Raw genomic sequence first — 21,434 nt, forward strand, 5'->3', positions numbered from 1 at the left:
ACAGGTTCCCATGACTTTATTTTCCTTCTGCTACATTTAGGCACTGAAACCCAAACCCGATGTATGTTATTTAGCCCTGAATTTCTGGTGTGGGCGGGGTTGGCAATGGGACTGCACATGCTAGGTACGGGGACGAGAGTCCCAAGATCCCAAACTCAGCCGACCAAACCGCAGGCCACGTTACAGATCGGTTTACACTGCAGAGTTGTCCTCTTTTCTGCAGAGGGTCTGCTCCGCCTGCAGTTTCTCCTTTCAAACACCAGGTGGAGCGACTGGCCGAATGCAGCCACAAAGCTGGCAGGCGGCGCTGTGGCGCCTGAACCGACCCTCCAAGCTGCAAATATTCATTCTATCCTTAGAAGAACGACTCGTTGGTTCAGGCCGCGCCTGCGCCGAGCCTTCCTTTCGCTCTTCCCGTCCACCCCCCCGCCCCTCTCTGTCTTCTCTACCCTGGGAGCAGGTAAGGCCTTGGGCCCTCGCGCCCGCGATGCGCCGCGCGCGCGCGCGGGACAACCCACCTCGCACGAGTCCTTTGAGCTCCTTACCTTGCATGGTCCCACCCTGGCCCTCACGCCATCCCTTGTGCCTTGTATTCCCACGCCTTAGGGCTGCCCCTTCCGCGTGCCGGTGACCTCCAACCGCGCGGGCCTGGCGCCATCTTGGATGTCTCGTGGGAGGGGGAGGGAAGACCGCCTTGGAGCTGGCGAAAGTCAAGTCCCAGAGCGCTCATTTTCCCCTTTTCCTCTCGACCCTTGCAGACGCTCTTTTCTCACCTTCTTGACTACTGAGTTGTCACAAGCCTCCGACTCTCCTTTTGTTACTTTCCCTTCTCTTTCTGACACGTTCCATTCTTAATCCAGCACTTATCCAGGACTTGGCCCCAGAACTTCAGCTGCCACGAGCAATGGAGAGAGCAGATAGTTTATTTTAAAAGTAAACGTGAACGTGGTAGAACGAAACAGCCCAAACACAATCTTCATTCAGGCTGTGCCCTGAGAGACCTATGGCAGAAAAGAGGCCGGTGTCTTTGAAACCATTGGTTGTCTCCCAGTACCGTTCTCTTCCACTCCAGTGAAGCTGGAAGAAACAGAAGTGGTGGGCTCATGGCGAGGTTTTCTGATAGAGGCAGCAGCCCCCAAAAGTCGTGTGGGGCAGCATGGGATAGTCTTCACCGGCCAGCTTTCCTGTCAGGGGTCTACCAAGAGTCCCCTGGCTCAGCTCTCAAGAGGAAAAGAAAGTTTAAGGAAGGGACTGGGTAAGTCAACAGCCCTCTAATTCGATGACTGATGTACACCAAGGAATAAACTCATGATGATTTAGGCCTGTTAATTCTGGATGAGGCTGTTGCGGGAGGTGTTGTAAGCTAACAGTTCCAGACTTGCCAGGTTAGGTGGCCAGTGGAAGCATTTGTCCTTGGAAAAGTCTCCCTTAATTGCCACCCTTTTGTTGTGGACTTGTAACAGCTAACACCACCTTCAGCTGTTTATATGTTATTTAACTGCCCCCCCAGCTGTATTTTATAAATGATAATATTGAGGTTTAATTGCTTTGAGGAAAAACAATTTATTTCCTTGTTTATTATTTTTTTAAGTAACCTCCAGGGGCTCCTGGGTGGCTTCGTTGGTTAAGTGCCCAACTTCAGCTCAGGTCATGATCTCGGGTTTGTGAGTTCAAGCCCTGCACTGGGCTCTGTGCTGACAGCTCCTAGCCTGGAGCCTGCTTCACATTCTGTGTCTCCCTCTTTCTGCCCCCTCCCATGCTCATGCTCTTTCTCTCAATAATAAACATTAAAAATATATAAACATTTTAAAACAAGTAAGCTCTATTCCCCAAATGGGGCTTGAACTCAGGAGTCACTGAACCAGCCAGGTGCTCTAGTCCTCCTTTTTTTGTTTTTTTAATTTTTTTTTTTTTTGAGAGAGAATCCCAAGCAGGCTCCACACTGTAAGTTCAGAGGCTGATGTAGGCCTTGATCTCACCAACCACGAGCTCATGACCTGAGCCAAAATCAAGAGTCAGACAGTTAACTGGATGAGGCACCTGGGACCCTTCTGTTTTAAAGCTTTAGGGAAATTTTTAATTTTGACCCAAGAAAACCTTTATAGTCTGCAGCAAAATTGGGGTAAAGTTACGTATCGGCAGTTTAAGACAGGACAAGAGTTGAAGGCATCGATTAATCCAAAATTCTGGAATCAGAGGTGCAACCTCAGAAAATATTGGGTACAACTCATTTAAGGAAGTGTCCTTTGGGGCGCCTGGGTGGCTCAGTTGGTTAAGCCTCCGACTTCGGCTCAGGTCATGCTCACAGTTCGTGGGTTCGAGCCTCGTGTTGGGCTCTGTGCTGACAGCTTGGAGTCTGGAGCCTGCTTCAGATTCTGTGTCTTCCTGTCTCTCTGCCCCTGACCCTCTCATGCTCTGTCTCTCTCTGTCTCAAGAAATAAATAAAACATTTAAAAAAAAAAAAAAAAGGAATGTCCTTTAATAGGTTTAAGCAATCGCTGAGTATTTCAACCTATAGCATATTAAGAAGCATTAACTTAAGTGTGAGATTTCAAGTCCTGGGTCGATCACCACCATCATTTCAAGACTGGTTTTAAGACTGTGTCCTTGGGGTACTTGAGTGGCTCGGTTGGTTGAGTGTGGAACTTCAGCTCAGGTCATGATCTCATGGGTCGTGGGTTCAAGCCCTGCATCAGGCTCAGTGCTGACATCTCAGAGCCGGGAGCCTGCATCAGATTCTATGTCTCCCTCTCTGCCCTTCCCCTGTTGGTCTTTTCTCAAAAACATTAAACAAAAAAGACTGCTCCCAGTATACCTAAGGATCACTTGAGAAGCTTGTTTGAAATATAGGATATTTGGGCCTTATCATCAGAGATCTTGAACAAGAAGGCCCAGAGTACCACCCAAATATGCATTTTTTTAATATGCATTTTTAATACATACACCATCCTTATCCTCAGTTAATTAGTTCAGATGGACCTCGAAGAAATCTTTTTCTAGGTCTTTAACTCACCCACTCCTCTCTCAGATAACTTCTACTAACTTAAGCACCTACAGGGTGTCAGCTCTGTTTTAGGTCTTGGACAGATAAAATAGAATGCCTCTTAGTGTGATGGTGCAAATGAATATTTTAACAGTCATGGCTAATTATAGAGTAAAGGCAGGATTCCTCAGTGGTCTGCCTCGCCATGTTAATTAGTGGAGGAAATGGAAGTCTTTTGAGGAGTCCAATAACTTCCAGGTATTTCAGTAAAAAAGATTTTTGGAGATCCCTCCAGGGTCTTGGCTTTCAACAACTATCTCCCAAGAGGCTTTAAAGGGCAGCTGTTTTAGGCCCAGACAAGGAAGTCTTGAGAAGAGTTCCTTTTGAATAGAGAGGACCATTTAGGCAGAGGACACGGGAACTTCTCTGACCGCAACAACTCATGAAGCTGTAGAAATATATAACAGGTCTTAAAGCTGAGAGCAGGGGCGCCTGGGTGGCTCAGTCGGTTAGGCCTCCGGCTTCGGCTCAGGTCAGATCTCACGTTCGTGGGTTCGAGCCCTGCGTCGGGCTCTGTGCTGACCGCTAGCTCAGAGCCTGGAGCCTGCTTCCAGTTCTGTGTCTCCTTCTCTCTCTGACCCTCCCCCTCTCATGCTTGTCTCTCTCTGTATCAAAAATAAATAAAACATTAAAAAAAAAAGCTGAGAGCAGGCAGTTGCTTGTTCAGACTAGGGGGAGTCATCTGATTATAAGGAAATCTTGGAAGCTGTGTGAAGGAAATCTTCACTTTAAGGTTTTATTTTAAGTTTATTCTGAGAGAGTGAGTGTGGGTGCATGCAGGGATGTAGAGGCAGAGAAACTCCCAAGCAGGCTCTGCACTGCCGCAGGGCTCGAACCCATGAAGCGTGAGATTATGACAGACTGAGTCAGCCAGACACCCCTTGACTTCAAGGTTTTAATTCCAGCTCTGCTGAGTTGAGGTCATTTACTGTGTTCTTTGGGCCATGTAAATTTAACAGAGCACCTTTTCTGTAATTAGGATGCCTACCCTTTGGGGAGCCTGGGTGGCTCAGTCGGTTAAGTAAGTGTCTGACTTCAGCTCAGGTCATAATCTCACAGTTTGTGAGTTTGAGCCCTGCATCAGGCTCTGTGCTGACAGCTGTGAGCCTGGAGCCTGTTTCAGATTCTGTGTCTCCCTTTCTCTGTTCCTCCCCCACTCATGCTCTGTCTCTCAAAAATAAATAAATGTTAAAAAAAAGGTATCTTTTGATGAACAAGGACAGTATTTACCGTGCTACTTCTGTAATTCCAGCTCTCCTGCCATAGCCCCTCATCCCCTGAAAATGTACGCCTGTGCAAAGTTTGTCTCCGCCCCCTTCTTGGTGAGTGTCTCCCTTTTCTGGGAAAGTTTTTAAGGAGGGGCATCTTATTTCCTCCTTGCTACACCTTGCTCTTCACAGCTAGGTTGAGGGAAGGTCCTTTGCTGTGTTAGCCTGACAGCAGAGAGTGAATGTTTACCAGGCACCCCCCTGTCTCAGATCCCTTGGAGGCCAGTTCATTCTTTTAATCCAACTATGTTAGAAGAAGAATCTAAATGAGAATCTACAGTAAAGTCAGGTTATTCCTATCCTGAAACTCTGTGTTTCTGTAAACTGGAACCCAGCCAGAAATAGTAAGCATGAAGTCGGTAGCCTAACTAGCACTGAGTACAAACGGTGTACAGGATCTTGCCCTGAGTGTCAGAGAGTCATACCTCAGAGTTCCCTTGTAGCTTCAATGTGGGTGGCAAGTTGAAACACACGTAAATACACACTGGAATAATATTTGACTTAGAAGCAACAACATGGAAGGATGTATAGATTATTAGATCGTGGAGGTGATTGGTTTATACATCTGTAAGTGAAAAAGAGTGATACGATTATTAGAGGATACTATTGATTGACTGCTTACAATGCCTGGCATGGAGTTTACCAGTTTGTATGCCCAATCTCATTTACTCCTCAAATCAACCCTGAGGTTTATTATTCCAATTTGGTAGGTGAGAAAGCAGGCTTAGAAAATTTTAAGTGACTTGTCTTAATATCACACAGCTGAAGTAAAGCTAAGATTAGAACCCTGGCTGTTAACCACCCTGTTGTTGGCCCTAGCTTGGGGTTAGTCAGAAAAGGCTACAAGAAGGGGTGAATTTTGAGCGTGGATCTTTCCTGAAGGATGTGTCTAGGAAAAGATGCTTCTCCAATCATTATATTCCCTCTTATGGGTTGGCCATTACCAATATATTTCTCACTGAGTGAAGCAAATGCTTCTGAGACTGAGATTTCTTCCTATTCTACAGGCATCTAAAAGGGTGTGAGGAGAGTAGGTAATACCTCATGACCCGAAAGGAAGTAGGTTTCTTCCCTTAAAACAAAGGAGAAGCCTAGGAGCAAGAGAACCGTGTGGTTCTGGAATCTAAAATTTGCTGGAAATAAAAGAATGATCTAAGATCAAGAGAATGAATGGGGCATCCACATAACAACGTGGGATGGTTCTGAAACTCCTCCACAGCCTTCCTTGACCCTCTTGCCCTTGTGTCATCCGCCTAGGTGAGGAGCACCTCTCAGCTGTTGAGCCGATCACTGTCTACAGTGGCACTAAAACCACCAGAGACACGGACAGATGAGGTACCTTATAAGGTGGAGTTGGGCCTGTGGTTGGGGGTGAGGGGTGAAGAGGGTTACCTGGCAGCACCAGTAGGGGGAGTACTGAGGACTGTCATCACAGACTAAAGTTAGTGAAGGATCAAGGCCATTGGCTTTAGGTGAAGATGGAGGACAGTCAACAACCTCGTACTGATCTAGTGTTCCAACTTTTGCCACTGGCAGTGCTGCTGATAGCTCCCTTTATGTGACCTAGTTTACTGACTTCATCTGGTGGCAGTTGGTCCCAGGAAGATGATGATTTCAGAGCACCAAGAACAGGCTAGGCCTTCAGTCTTAACTTCTAGAACACACCTGAATTTTGAAGGTATTTGATGTCTACCTCTTCCATCCAAAAGTTCTGCTTGGCAGCATGTTAGGGGATTTTCCAGGGAGTTAAGCGTTTTTCTGTTTTGGGGGAGAAGCCATGTAATGTGATAGCATAAAGGTACAAATGGTACAAAATTTCTGAAACAAAAAAAGGATTTCTTAAAATCTTTATCTTCTATCTGCATCTTCTTCACAGAGCCTCAGCAGCTGGGCAGCCCCACATCCCCTGACCTCACTTATTCCTAGCCGCAGTTTCCAAACCAGTGCTACTTCGAGGGACATCGACACAGCAGCCAAGTTCATCGGGGCTGGTGCTGCCACAGTTGGGGTGGCTGGCTCTGGGGCTGGAATTGGGACTGTGTTTGGGAGCCTCATCATTGGTTATGCCAGGTAAGAAGGGCCCTTCATTGGCTCTCAGATATGTTTCCAGAGGTCTGGACAGAAATACTGTATAGGATAGTAGCCACATGAAATTAATTGATTAATTAGGAGCACCTGGCTGGCTCAGTCGGTAGGACATGTGACTCGATCTCAGGGTCATGAGTTCGAGCCCCATGTTGGGCATGGACATTACATAAAAATAAATAAAATTTTAATTAACTAAAAGTACACAAAGTTTAAATGTTGTGTACTTATAATGTGGCTAGGTAGCTACATGTGACCAGTGGCTACCATATTGGGAAAATCCATTGAAAAGCTGGTTTAGGGTAGGAGTTGGCAAACTGAGGTGGAGGACCATATTGAGCCACCACTTGGTTTTTGTGTAGCTGAGCTAAAAATGGGTTTTATTAATTACTCTTTTTTTAAATGTTTATGTATTTCTGAGAGAGAGACTGAGCAAGGGAGGGGCCCAGAGAGAGGGAGACACAGAACCTAAAGCAGGCTCTAGGCTCTGAGCTCTTAGCACAGAGCCTAACACAGGGCTTGAACTCATGAGCCTTCAATCCGTGAGATCATGACCTGAACTGAAGTTGGCTGCTTAACCGACTGAGCCACCAAGGTGTCCCAGGTTTTATATTTTTATTTATTTATTTATTTATTTATTTGAGAGACAGAGACAGTGCAGGCAGGGGAGGGTCAGAGAGAGAGGGAGACACAGAATCTGAAGCAGGCTCCAGGCTCTGAGCTAGCTGTCAGCATAGAGCCCGACGCGGGATTCGAACCCACGAACCGTGAGATCATGACCTGAGCCGAAGCCAGATGCTTAACCAACTGAGCCACCCAGGCACCCCCTGGGTTTTATATTTTTAAAGGGTCATGAAAAAGAGACCGTATGTGACCCACAATGTCTAAAACATTTACTATCTAGCTCTTTGTAGAGAAGTTTGCTATCAGTGATCTAGAGCCTCAAGTCAGCATGGTGGTTTCCTTACTGTTTTTCCCCATCCCTGGGAATTCCCCTCTGTGCTCCCCCCCCCCCACCACCCCGTCACTCCTGGGAAAACTGCCTTTGCACCCAACCCCACAGCTTCCTGACACTTGGGACTGTTTAGTCCCCACTAACCCTGGGCAACTCACTGTTAGAACTAAATTAATCCTCTAGAGACTGCTAGTTCTCTTAATGCCTTTGAGGAAATAGGTTTATTTTTTAGGATTTACATGAAACAAGAAGCCTGACTGCTTCTGCATCCACAGTTCTATTACAAGCTGGTATTGCTTTGTCTTCTCCATCAGGGCTTCCAGAGATGACAGAGTAAGGGAAATAGAAATCATATAATGATTTTTAAAGTTGGAAGACTTCTTTATCTTCATCCCATTTTGATTTATGCCCCAATTCCTGCTGGATCTAAACCTCACAGACCATTTGTAGCTTTTTTTTTTTTTTTTTTTTTTTAAGTTTATTTTGAGAGAGTATGTTCAAGCACAAGCAGGGGAAGGACAGAGAGGGAGAGAATCCCATGTGGGCTCCATACCAACAGTACAGAAGTTCAGTCCTACCAACTAAGATCATGACCAAGATCAAGAATCAGACACTCAACCAATTGAGCCACCCAGGCACCCCCTCGTCCTGCCCCATTTGTAGCTTCTTTTTTTTTTTTTTTAATTTTTTCAACATTTATTTATTTTTGAGAGATCATGAACAGGAGAGGAGCAGAGAGAGACACACACAGAATCTGAAGCAGGCTCCAGGCTCTGAGCTAGCTGTCAGCACAGAGCCTGACGCGGGGCTCAAACCCATGAACTGTGAGATCATGACCTGGGTCGAAGTTGGACGCTCAACCGACTGAGCCACCCAGGTGCCCCCATGTGTAGCTTCTTAAAGCCCCAAATCTTTAACTGTTTTCAAGTGAAAGAAGGTAGTTTGTCCCCCTGGCTTTATGGAATACAATGAGAAAAATCCCATTCTAGAGAGTTCTGAAGTATCCCCAGAGACCATCTAAAGAATGAAGAGAAGACCAAACAATCCTTTAAAATCCCCCTCTTTTTTAACATCATGTTTGGCTTTTATATGTATTTTATTGGAGATTCTGCTCCTTCAAGTTTCAAAACACTAGTCTGATAGACTCTGCCACTCTGGATACTTCCTCCTTCCTGTGGTCGAGCCCTGGATAGTTAAAGGTCCAGGCCCAGAGCTCTTAAGTTATGCTATGGGTGATTGGCTGGAGGAGGTAATGTTTGTGCCTGGGCCATGTTACAGAATTTTGGATTGTCCACACCCATCATTCAGTCTCAGCAGAGCCCTTGTATCCAGTAAGAATTGGGTCATGATGGTGCCACCACGAGACACTGGTTACACAAGATGAGCTTGAGGACAGGAATTGTCCCTGAGCCCACCTTTGATGTTTGTCTTTTTCTTTGTATGGACTAGAAATTCAGTCTTTTCTCCTCCCCTTCTCCCAGGAACCCCTCTCTGAAGCAGCAGCTCTTCTCCTACGCCATTCTGGGCTTTGCCCTCTCGGAGGCCATGGGGCTCTTTTGCCTGATGGTGGCCTTTCTCATCCTCTTCGCCATGTGAAGGACCATCTCCACCTCCCATAGGTCTTTCTCCTGTGTCTCGTCTGCCCTGTGTGTTCCTTTTCCTATATCTCCCCAGGAATCCTGGGGAAAGTGGTTGGCTCAGGGTTTGACAGAGGGAAGACAAATAAATACTGTATTAATAAGATATTTCTTGTGTCTCCTGTGTATATTTATTCTCCATAGTTGACTGAGTGCTTGGTGAGAGTGTAAGGGCTGGAGAGTGGGGACAGTTCTAAATTCACCAGGAGTCTGGGTTCACTTGTTCTTCATTCTCTGTGTCAGGAAAGTCAGGATTAATCAAATTAGCACTCCTTTTTAATAATTTTCACCTGGGATGGCCTGTTATCTTGGACAATTGGTCAGTAGAAACCAACAGCAATGGCTTAACATTTTGACTAATGGGCTCTCTGTTTCCACTGCTATTATCCTGGCTTGGGGCCTCATTGCCACCCACTTGGTGTATTGCAATTACCTTTTAACTGGCCTTCTGTCTCCAGTCTCTTCCCTCTAGCATTTACTTTTGTCCACCACTGCCAGATTAAACCTTAAGTATAAGGCTAGTTTTTGTCATTTGCCAATTCAAGAACAGCCTGACTTCAGCCTTCTTAGCTTTATCTTTTATTATGCCCATACTCTCCCCAAAGTGGTATTGTCATTTTTCAAATACTTTCCCTCTTCCCTGTCTTTATCTTCAGTTCTTGCCCTTTGGCCAACTCTGCTTGCTTTTCCTGAATCTTTGCTCACTTTCCTCTTTTTCAAACTCCCTGTTATCTTTAAAGACTAAGTTTAAATGCTACCTCTTACTCCATGAAGCTTTCAAATGCGCATTAACCCAAATAAAGTACTGTAGATCATGTTGTATCCTGTATAATGCGTATGGTCTGTGTAAATTGTGGATTTGTTTCGTACATGTGTGTCTTTTATCTTCAAAGTAAGACTACCAGATTTTTGAAGGGTCTATGTCATGTTCATTTTGTATACCTAGAAGTATCTAGCATGATGTATCTCAGCAATATTTTTTTAATGTTTATTTTTTAGAGATAGAGCATGAGTGGGGGAGGGGCAGAGTCCAAAGCAGGCTCCAGGCTCTTGAGCTGTCAGCATAGAGCCCAGTGTAGGGCTTGAACTCAGGCGAGATCATGACCTGAGCCAAAGTCAGATGCTTAACGGACTGAGCCACCCAGGCGCCCCTCTCAGCAATATCTTTGTCAAATTTTTTATTTAGTCATCTCACCCATCCACCTCACTTCAAAAATGAAGAAACTGAAAAAAAAAAAAATGAAGAAACTGAGACTTTGACAAGTCAAAGAATTCTTTCAGGATCATTTAGTAGCTGGGCAGGAGTTAGAGCAAAGATCATGTCTTCTAACCGGGGTGTTAGGCTACCACCATACTGTTGGTCCTGTGGGACTCCCCAAGTCCAGTGTTGTCAGTCACTTATTTTCCCAAACAAGAAGGGCAGAATAGCAAAGTAAACCTTTTCCCTTAAAAATCCCCTCGAGGGACTTTGGACAGTGGGGTTAATATAAAAGTAAAGAACTGTATTTTCTAAAGGCTGGATACACTTTTATGTACACAACGCATGCTTGAAGTAACTGGGTTAAAGTCCTTTCATGATAATGTGAATGACTACAACAGTTTTTCTTTTGATTTATTGAGGACTATAAAATTAATGCCCAGAGAAGAGACTTAATCTCAGAGTAAACTGATTCTCCAGAGGCAGGTCATCCAAAATCTTTCACCCTTATCCTTTTGCTATGTGATCAAGTGTTGAGAGGGATCCTATATCCACAGTTTGCTTCCAGATTGCTATACTGTTCCCAGCGAAGTGTGTCTGGGCTATGGGGTCCTAAGTGGGGCTTTCATAAGAACAGCTTGAGCCATAAGTAAGTGGAAGGTGTCTACATATTTTGAGGCGAGGAATAGGCCTCTATTTTGGTCTTGAGTTTGTATCTCTGGTCGGGGCCTCTGCTGCCCAACCCCTTTCTGAGTCATCCAGTGTCCTGTTTTCTTTCTCCTTGGCCCTTTCCTTGGGATTGGTTCTAGTTAGTCCCTTACCAGCTTAGGTGCTTGGAGCACTCAAGGCTTAGTGGCCTTGTGTTTTTGTTCTCTCCGAGGTGAATGATGAGATGGTGTTGCAAGAAGCTTGGAAGCAAATTTCTTTGGGAGGAGTCAAGGCAACCTCTCTTTTTCAAGCCCCAGGAGATACTTACTGGCAGCCAAGGCTGCTAACAACCTGAAGAGGAGTGCTAATGTTTTAGTAGAGGGTCCAAGAGCAAATTTTCTAGAAATCTTTACAACTTAGACACATTATGTAATGAAATTTTTTTTCTTTAAATTTTTTTTAATGTTTATTTATTCTTGAGAGAGAGGGAGAGACAGAAGCTGAGCATGTGGCGGGGGGAGAGGGGCAGGGTGAGAGGGAGACACAGAATCTGAAGCAGGCTCCAGGCTCTGAGTTGTCATCACAGAGCCCAGTGTGGGGCTTGAACTCCCAAGCCGTGAGATCGTGATCTGAGCCGAAGTCAGACACTAAACCGATTGAACCACCCACCCGGGTAGTATCAGGAAATGTTCTCATCTCTCTTCTACTATTGGCCACTGTGATGTTGGACAGATCACTAGCCAGTAACTTTCTAGGACCTCAGTTTCTCCCCATCTATTGAATAAGGATAATGTTCATCTCAGGAATTACGTGCATACACACAGAGGTACTTTGAGTATTTGGAAAGGATGGTACCTTCAAAGTTCAATATATAATTATTATTTGCTTTCTCATTCCCCATGGAGCTCAGAGCTTATGAACGGGCATTTTGGAGATACCTTCTCCCTTTTTTATGGTTGGCATAGAAAAGGGAACTGACCACCCCAGTATTTCTGAAGTCTAGCCAATAATGTGTCTGAGAGAGAACCCAGGGATTCTGAAGAGAGCGAGGCTTGCCTCCCTCTTATTGCTTAGGTTTTTTTTTTTTTAGTCCATTGCATTTCTTCAGAGCCAGCGGAAGAATGCCATTTTAACTGGAAGAAAATGATGTCCTTTGGAAATCCTCTAAATGCTAAACAGGAATAATGAGTAACCCTGTTCCAACCTCCCTTTCAAGGTGGATTTATTAGTTTAAGGCTTTATCAGGTCATCAGGATGAGATACATATTGAGGAACAACACTGGTAATTTAGCGTAAGTTGGTGTGAACCTAGAGGCTGCTCTGAGTCTTACATCCTTTGAAGACAAATGAGGTGAAAGAATATTCAGGTTGAGTTCTGAAATAGAAAAAGGAAGAGGAGAAGCATCACACTGGTGAGCAGAGAATATTGTCCTCATCCCTCTTTTTAAGCAATGAAACTTTGTCTTTATTGAGCCATATCTAAAATTATCATGCATTTTCCAACATGAATTCTTAGGACACACTCTTGGACAGCTTGGTGTTCTCACTGTTTGATAAGGAAAAATTAGAATACAAGATGAGTTTTTTAGTCCCCAAGCATTCCTTAAGACGTTTTTATTTTTGAGGATTTAGCTCCAGGTACTGTAAATGTTAGGAAGTATATTGTGATCAAACTAGCAACCTTAGAAACGGCAGAAGGCTGGGGCGCCTGGGTGGCCCAGTCGGTTAGGCGTCCAACTTCAGCTCAGGTCATGATCTCACAATCTGTGGGTTCGAGCCCTGCATCAGGCTCTGTGCTGACAGCTCAGACCCTGGAGCCTGCTTCAGATTGGGTCTCTCTCTCTCTCTATGCCCCTCCCCTGCTTGTGCTCTGTCTCTCTCTAAAAATTAAACATTAAAAAAACTCTTTAAAGAAATAGCAGAAGGCATCATAGATAGAACACAGAGATGAAATCAGACCTCTCAAATGCTTAGCTTCTCTTACCAGTGTGAATGGTTGGAGAGTTTATTCCCACTTCCTTCGTCCCTTTACCCCATAAGAGATTCTTCCCTTTCATCTTTTGAGTAAGTGCTGTGGTAGGCAGAATTTTTTTTAATGACTCCCCTAAATCTGTCCTGCTGTAATCCCCAGAACCTGTGAATTTGATGGGATATGGTACATCTGGTTTTGTTATATTAACGCAGCACAGTTGACTGAGATAGGGAGATTGTCTGTGGGCCTAATCTAATCACACCAACCCTTAAAACCAAAGAGTTTTTTAGGCTGGTGGCAGAGAGAAAAACAAGACTTAAGGCTTCAGTGTGCCATTGCTGGCTTTGAAGACATAGGGAACCATATGCAAGGACTGAAAAGTGGCCTCTGAGAGCTGACATTGACCCCCTAACAAGGAGCTAGCAAGGAAACAAGGACCTCAGTCCTCCAACTGCAAGGAACTGACTTCCGCCAACAACCTAAAAGCTTGGAAGTGCTTTCTTCCTTAAAACCTGTTAGGATCCAGCCCAGTCAACACCTCCCTTGACTTTGGCTTTGTGAGACCCTAAACAGAGAAGACAAGCAAGCCTTCCTGGATTTATGATCTACAGAATAGTAAGGTGATAAATAGATGTTGTTTTAAACCACTAAGTTTATGATCACTTGTTATGTAGTGGTAGAAAGCTTACACAAGTACAAACTTTCAATCTGGAAAAGAAGTAACATTTCATCTGAATCTTGCACTGAAACTCCCAAAGGTTGACTTCTCTGACCCTCTGCCTCTTGACCTCACTGAATCTAATCTAGCTCAGAAAGGCTAAAGAAGGAAAGACCTTTAAACACAAATTGCATGCCATGGTTTTCTACCAAAGTCATTTCATTTGTATGAAATAGATTTTTTTTTTCTCGTTTTAAACAATGGAAAACTTAAGACTCAGATTCAAGAGTGATGACTTGGTCCTTGAGATTATCTAGGCAGGAAGTAATAAAACCAAGTAGAAACCCAAGACCAAAGCTGCTTCATTATATCACACCACAAGGTAAAGGGGTCACAATATCACTGGTGGAGAGGGAAAGACAAATCCAGAGTTTTTCAGATTTTTCATTGAAGGTGATTGATCTGTTTTTCTTAAAATTACCATCCCTGTTGTTAACTTGCAGATAAGTAGCATTTTGCCTCCCCCTGGGTTCATTTTACCCCACTGCTCATTTCCTGGGTATCTGGACAGGCTCAGTTTAGTTGGCTCAGCTCTGCCCTCAAGATGGATATTTTTAACCATTGTAGATTAGAGCCTTCCAGGAATCACGTAGCTGCTTTTACAGAAAGCAGCTCTGCAGATCCTGCGGGGCAGGGGGAATTAAGTGTGTATATGGGTGGTGTCTGAGACCAGACAGACTTGCATCCCCTTTGTGCCCTTAAGGCCTTTCCATTTACATCTCCTAGCTGTTGGAGCAAGGACTTTAAGTTTCCAAAACATAGCTGCAAAGGATAACAAACAGCTAGCCTATAACTCCCTTAGCAACAGGGGAAGAGTCAGTGGGGATTTAGCTCAGGAAAATTTGTGCAGTGCAAAAGACCTATAAAATTTTCAGAAAGCAGCTTGGCCCTACAGAAACGAGCAGATTGAAAGTTCCAGAATCCTGGGTTCAAGTCACTTTTGGTTCAGTCTTCTTATGCTTCAAGTTCCTTCCGTGGTGTGAAATGAGCAGGTTTCCTTGAGATGCCTCCTGGAGATGTCATAGAAATAAGTGGAAATAGATTTTTTTTTTAATTTTTAATGTTTAATTTTAAGGGAAAGAGTGTGCACGCGCGCAGGGAAGGGGCAGAGAGAGGGAGACAGAGGATCCGAAGTGGGCTCTGTGCTGACAGCAGAGAGCCAGATGCAAGGCTCAAACCCACCAACCATGAGATCATGACCTGAGCTGAAGTCAAATGCTTAACCCACAGAGCCACCCAGGTGCCCCAGAATTAGATTTTAAAACTTCTTTTTGGAACGCAAAATCTTGTAAATTATCTCTATCTCTGCTCTTTCTTGGTTACCAATTTACCAGGCGTAACTTAACACTAGGATTCTCTGCCAGTGCTAAAATTAGACTCCACCACTCTGGGGCTTCCTTTCCTCCTCCTTGCTTCGTTTTAGGACTTGAGGGAAACACATACCATTGGAATTAGTAAACTCAAGACTAAACTTTTCTCCTTAGACAACACTATTTTCACCCTGCCCACCTTATCATCCTTTTACAGAAGGAACCCAGCTCTGCCCTGGATTTTGATTATTTGATTCAGTTGTACAAATGGACTTGGGAAAGCCTTGGGAATAAGGGGAGGGAGGAATACACAGAATTGGAATGGAGACAACTTAGTCTCCTGGTCTCTCCAGCTAGCGTCCCTTTCCCAGCCAGATAAGCTTTCTGCCATTAAAACTTCGAGGTCTCTGTCACATCACAAAAGGGCCTAGAGTTACTGCTAAGTGTGCTTACATCCTGTCTGAGGGTGGGAGGTTCAGGTACTGGGCACTTTTCCTGACAGGGAGGGGGGGGCGGAACAGGCCAGAAGGGAGTCAATCTTTTCCAGCTGCAACCTAGAGAGAGAAAAGGAACAAATTCTTCATCAAGGAAGATTGTGTAAACAGTGCCTTTGGCTGGAGCCATAGAGTTGGGGAAGCAAAGAAAGGGATCTTTGTTCTCCCCTACCCCAGCCAGAGTACAATCGTAGAGCTGGGATTGTTTGCTTTGGCAAGGGACTCCCTGCTTGAAAGGACTAGGCATTCCAGAGACTGGTGAGGCCTCTGTTGGGCTTCCCTTACGGAGCTGAGAAGACAATCACCAGCCTAAATTTTTTACCTAAGGAAGTGAGCTGGGAAGCCTGGAGGCCTAAGGTATCTGACCCATTCTTCTCTAGCTTTGTTCACCTCCTTCCCTTTCCATCTTGACCCCACCACAGGATGTTAGTTCACTTCAGTCTTCCTGCCTTTGAGGTTGCTTGTGGTTCTTGTAACTAGTGTTCTAGCCCAAAAGACAGCAAGGCAATCCCAGGGCTCCTTTTTAAAGAATCGAATAGGAAAACGAGATTCCAAGATCATCTTATTCATCCTGTTACTTTTTTTTTTTAAGTTTATTTTTTATTTCTTTTGAGAGAGAGTGGGGGTGAGGGGCAGAGAGAGAGGAAGGGAGGATCCCAAGCAGGCTCCACACTATCAGTGCGGAGCCCGAAGTGGGGCTCAAACTCAGGAACCATGAGATCATGACCTGAGCCAAAATCAAGAGTCATATGATTAACTGACTGAGCCATCCAGGCATCCCTTCATCCTGTTATTTTTTATTATATTGCACATGATGCTGATAGTTGTGGGCGGTTTTTCCCAAAATCTCCAGAAATATCCCATTTTCTTTGGGTAGCATTAGTGCCTCACAAATGTAAAATAATATTTATATATTGCCTGCTTATGCCAAGTGTTTTACAAATGCCATTTCTTTTCATCTTCATGACCACCTATTAGGTAGATACAGTTATGCCCATTTTCCAGATTAGGACACTAGGGATTAGCAAAAGAAAATAATTTGTCCATGATGTATTAGTTTGCTAGGGCTACCAGAACAAAGTGCCACAAACTGAGTGGCTTAACAGAAAGTTGTTATCTCACAGTTCTGAAGGCCAAAAGTCCAAGATCAGTGTGTCAACAGAGCTGGTTTCTTCTGAAGACTGTGAGGCAGAGTCTGTTCCACGCCTCTCCCTTAGCTTCCAATGGCGTGTTGGTAATCTTTAGCATCCCTTGACCTGTGGGTCTGTGCCTTCATGTTTATATGACATTATCTCTGCGTGCATGTCTCTGACCAAATTTTTCCTTTTTATAAGGATACCAATTGTTGGATTAGGGGCCTATCCTACTCCAGTATGACCTTATCTTAACTAATTACAACGGTTTCTAAATGAGGTCACATCTGAGGTACTGGGGTTAGAACTTCAACATATGAATTGGAGACGGAGGGGAGACACAATTCAACTTGTAATAGATGAAGTTTGCTATGTCAAGATTTGAATTTGAGGGGCGCCTATGTGGCTCAGTTGGTTAAGTGTCTGACTCTTGGTTTCAGCTCAGGTCATGATTTCATGGTTTGTGAGATCAAATCCTGCATTGTGCTCTGTGCTGACATTGTGCAGCTTACTTGAGAATCTCTCTCTCTCTCTCTCTCTCTCTCTCTCTCTCTCCCCCCCTGCCCCTCCTCAACTCGTTCACCCTATCTCTCCCTCCCTCTCTCTCTGTCTCAAAATAAACTTAAACATTAAAAAAATTTGAATTTGGGTCTGTCTCCAAAGCCATTTGTTCTTCCTACTATACTTTGCTGCCTCCTTAAAATAAGAAAGTTATTAAAAATGTCTCCTGGTTTCCAATGTCTCTCATCTTCAAGCCAAACTCTTTATTGCTGCTGCTAGTTACCTTTCTAAAATGTGATCATTCATTCTCCTACTTAAAATCTTTGAGTGGTGGGGTACGGGGGTGGCTCAATTGGTTAAGCATCGAACTTCGGCTCAGGTCATGATCTCACGGTCCATGAGTTGGAGCCCCACGTCGGGCTCTATGCTGACAGCTCAGAGCATGGAGCCTGTCTTCAGATTCTGTCTCTCTCTCTCTCTCTCTCTCTCTCTCTCTGCCCCTCCCCCACTCACACGCTGTCTCTCTCTGTCTCAAAAATAAACATTAAAAAAAAAAGAAATCTTTGAGTGGCTTCCAGTGGCTAACTCATAAAGTCCAGATACTTTATGGTGGTAAACAGGCCTTTCTTCCACACCTGTCTTTTCAGCCTCCTTTCTCATCCCTCTCTCCTCCCATCCAGTCACCATAAACTCCAGCCATACTGACCTATTTGTAATTTGCAGCAAATACATTATGCTTCTATACTCCTTTGGGACTGGCTTTCTTCCATCACCTCTCCCAGTATATTCCTTTTATAGTTATTCTCATTTCAGCTGTTCAAACCAAAATACCGTAGACTCATCCTTGATTCCTCTCTATTTCCTTGACTCTATGCATCTATCCCCACTGTCACCACTCTAGTCTAAACCACCATCATCTCACATGCACTACTACAGTAGTCTCCTAACTGGTCTCTCTGCCTCTGTTCTTGACCACTCGATAGCAGAGTGACTACTTAAAGTGAAACTGTGATTGTTATTCTGAATAAAACCACCAATGCCTTACCATTGAACTAGGAATCAAATCTGAAGTACTCACAATGCCCATAAGTCTATAGGATCTCTGCTCTCTACCCACTTCACCAACGTCACCTGAGATTACTCCCCCATCTCACAGAATGTTAGCTATCCATAATTGTGTGACAATTATACCCCAGGCCTAGTGGCTTAAAACAACAAATATTTATTATCCCATGGTTTCTTTGGGTCAGAGATTTGGGACTGGCTTAGCTAGTTGGTTTTGCCTCAGGACTTCTATTGAGGTTGCAGGCAAGATGTTGGCCAGCACAGCAGCCCCAGTTAATTCAGGGACTAGGGCTCAAGTATCAGATTCCAAGATGTCTCATTCACGTGTTGGCAAGAGGTTTCAGGTCCTTATCATGTGGGCCTCTCCATACGGATGGTGAGTGTCCTTACAATACTGGGCTTCCCTTAGAGTGAGTGATCTGAGAGAGAACTAGGAGGAAGCTGCAATGCCTTTTATGTCCTATAATTCAGGTTTATTGAGGAATAATTTACATACAGTAAAACTCACCATTATAAAATGTATAATGTGTAGAGTTTTGGCAGATGTATAACATAATATAACCATCACAGTTGGGATATAGGATATTCTGTCACCCCAGCAAGTTCTCATGTCTCTTTATAGTCTGTCCACCCCACTACCACCTTCACCACAGTCTCTAGCAATCACTCACTTGATTCCTGTCTCTGTAGTTTTTGTCTTTGGATTCCAGATTGTCATGAAATGGTGTGATACAGTATGTAGGGTTTGTGTCTGGCTTCTTTCACTTCATGTAATGCTTTTGAGATTCTTCCTTTGCATGTATTATTCCTTTTTATTGCAGAGTAGTATTTCATTGTATAGATGTGCTATAATTTGTATATCTGTTTACAGGTTGATAGACATTTAAGCAGTTCCCAATTTGGAGCTATTTACATTAAAGCTGCCATATGCATTCATGTATGGGTCTTTGTGTGGGTATATTTCTCTTGGGGAAATACCCAGGAGTTGGATCTCTGGGTTATGTGTAAATGTATGTGTAACTACGTAAGAAACTGCCAAATTGTAGACCTGAAGCTAATACAACATTGTATCTCAACTATACTTCATCAATCAGTAAGGAAGGAAGGGAAGGAGGGAGCGAGGAAAGAAGAATTGCCAAATTGCTTTCCAAAGGGGATATATCATTTTGCCTTTCCACCAGCAGTACGAGAGTTCCAGTTGCTCCTCATTCTCCCTAGCATTTTGTATTGTCTATATTTTTAATTTTAGCCATTCTAGTGGCTGTGTGGTGATTTAGCATGGTGGTTCAATTTGCAATTTCCATAATGATATTCAGCATCTTTTAATGTATTTATGTGTCATCTGTATTTTTTATTTGACAAAGTGTTCAAATCTCTTAACCATTTCTAAAATTAAGTGTTTTGTTTTCTTATCATTGAGTTGTAAGAGTTCTTTTTTGTATTCTGGGATACCAGTCTTTTCTCAGATATGTGTTTTACACATATTTTCTCCCAGTCTGTGGCTGCTTTTTCCTCTTTTGGATAGGAACTTTTGAAAAATAGGAGTTTTTAATTTTCATGAAGTTCAAATTAAAAAAAAAATTTTAATATTTTATTTATTTTTGAGAGAGAGAGAGAGACAGTGTGAGCAGGGGAGAGTCAGAGAGAGAGGGGGACACAGAATATGAAGACAGGCTCCAGACTCTGAGCTGTCAGCACAGAGCCCAACATGGGGCTCGAACCCACAAACTGTGAGATCATGACCTGAGCCAGACACTCAACCGACTGAGCCACCCAGGGGCCCCATCATGAAGTTCAAATCTATCAGTTGTTTGTTTGTTTGTTTTAGAGAGAGAAAGTGCAAGTGAGCAAGGGGCAGAGAGAGGGATTGAGAAAGAATATGGAGCCTGAAGCAGGGCTCAAGCTCACTCAGTGTGAGGCTGGAACTCATGAACCGCAAGATCATGACCTGAGTCAGATGCTTAACTGACTGAGTCGTCCAGGCGCCCCAGCACCATTTTTTGAAATGTCTTTTCTCTGTTGAATTACCTTGGCATCTTTGTTGAAATTCAATTGACCTTATGCAGTTAGGTTTATTTCTGGATTCTTTATTCTCTTCCTTGATATAAATATCTAACCTTAATTAAATCACACTATCTCAATTACTATAACTCTGAAATGGGATTGTGAGTCCTCCTACTTGGTTTTCTTTTCCAAAATTGTTTTGGTATTCTAGGTCCCGTGCTACCAGGAGTTGTTGCATTTAAGTGCCCCCAATCTTCTCCTGTCTGACCGCTTGTCATTTTAAGCCTCACCTGAAATGTTTCCAACTCAGAACTCAGAAAGGCCTTCTCACCATTTGGTTTAAAATGGAGACACATTCAGGGCACCTGGCTGGCTCAGTCAGTGGAGCATGTGACTCTTCATCTCAGGGTTGTGGGTTTGAGCCCTATGCTTCGGTGTAGAGATTACTTTTAAAAATATAAAATCTTTAAAAAATAAAATGGACACACACTTATACACTCATGTGACACTCTATAGTGTTACCTTATTTAGTGCTCCCACTTAGAGTGTAAACTCCATGAAAGGCCAGCTCTTGCCTGACTTGTTATCCCTATGTTCCTAGCATCCAGAATAATACCTGACTTGATGTATATCCTTGATGAATATTTATTCAATGAAGGAATGAAGGCCTTTGAATATGTTGTTTCTTTAAACTGAATAATCTGGGTACCTTGCCGGCTGAGTCAGTAGAGGATGTGACTCCTTTTTTTCTTTTTAAGCTTACTTATTTATTTTGAGAGAGAGCGAGCACATAAACACAAGCTGGAGTGTGAACAGGGGAGGGGCAGAGAGAGAGGGAGAGAGAGAATCCCAAGCAGGTTCTGCACTGTCAGTGCAGAGCCCTACCCAGGGCTTGAACTCACAAACTGTGAGATCATGACCTGAGCTGATATCAAGGTCAGACACTTAATTGATTGAGCCACCCAGGCACCATGAGCATGTGACTCTTGATTTCAGGGTTGTGGGTTTAAGCCCCAGGTTGGGTTCAGAGATTACTTAAAAATAAAATCTTAAAAGAAAATAGAATAGTCTTCCATCCTTCAAATCTCATATGTACCCATTAAAACAGCTCAATCAAAAACTAAACTTGTCAACTCCTTGTAGAGTTTGTTGTTCTTTGCTCTATGTGGCTATCCATACATTTGTTATAACACTATGTTATAATTATTTATGTACATACCTATCCTGGCCACAAGATTGTGAATATGTATGACATAGTAGCCACTCAGTAATAATTTTTAAATGGATGGTTGAATGAAAGAAATGCCTTACATTATGGCTTACCTTAGAGCTTATCTTTCTACAAGATGGAGCAATTTAAAAGCAAAACAATGGGTGCCTGAGTGGCTCGGTTGGTTAAGTGT

The 21,434-nt window shown here is 43.7% G+C and overlaps 1 protein-coding gene across 1 annotated transcript; it reads left to right on the forward strand.

The window, feature by feature from the left end:
* Nucleotides 1–265: 265 nt before the first annotated feature.
* ATP5MC2 (ATP synthase membrane subunit c locus 2) lies at nucleotides 266–9,096 on the forward strand. The gene is given in 6 exon segments (XM_029955275.1): nucleotides 266–418; nucleotides 420–460; nucleotides 4,296–4,365; nucleotides 5,569–5,646; nucleotides 6,188–6,381; nucleotides 8,833–9,096. Coding segments are annotated over 6 exon segments (636 nt in total). The 5' UTR covers nucleotides 266–280; the 3' UTR covers nucleotides 8,948–9,096.
* The last annotated feature ends 12,338 nt before the right edge of the window (nucleotides 9,097–21,434 follow it).

This window comes from Suricata suricatta, chromosome 10, assembly GCF_006229205.1.
Source record: "Suricata suricatta isolate VVHF042 chromosome 10, meerkat_22Aug2017_6uvM2_HiC, whole genome shotgun sequence".
NCBI classification, from domain to species: Eukaryota; Metazoa; Chordata; class Mammalia; order Carnivora; family Herpestidae; genus Suricata; species Suricata suricatta.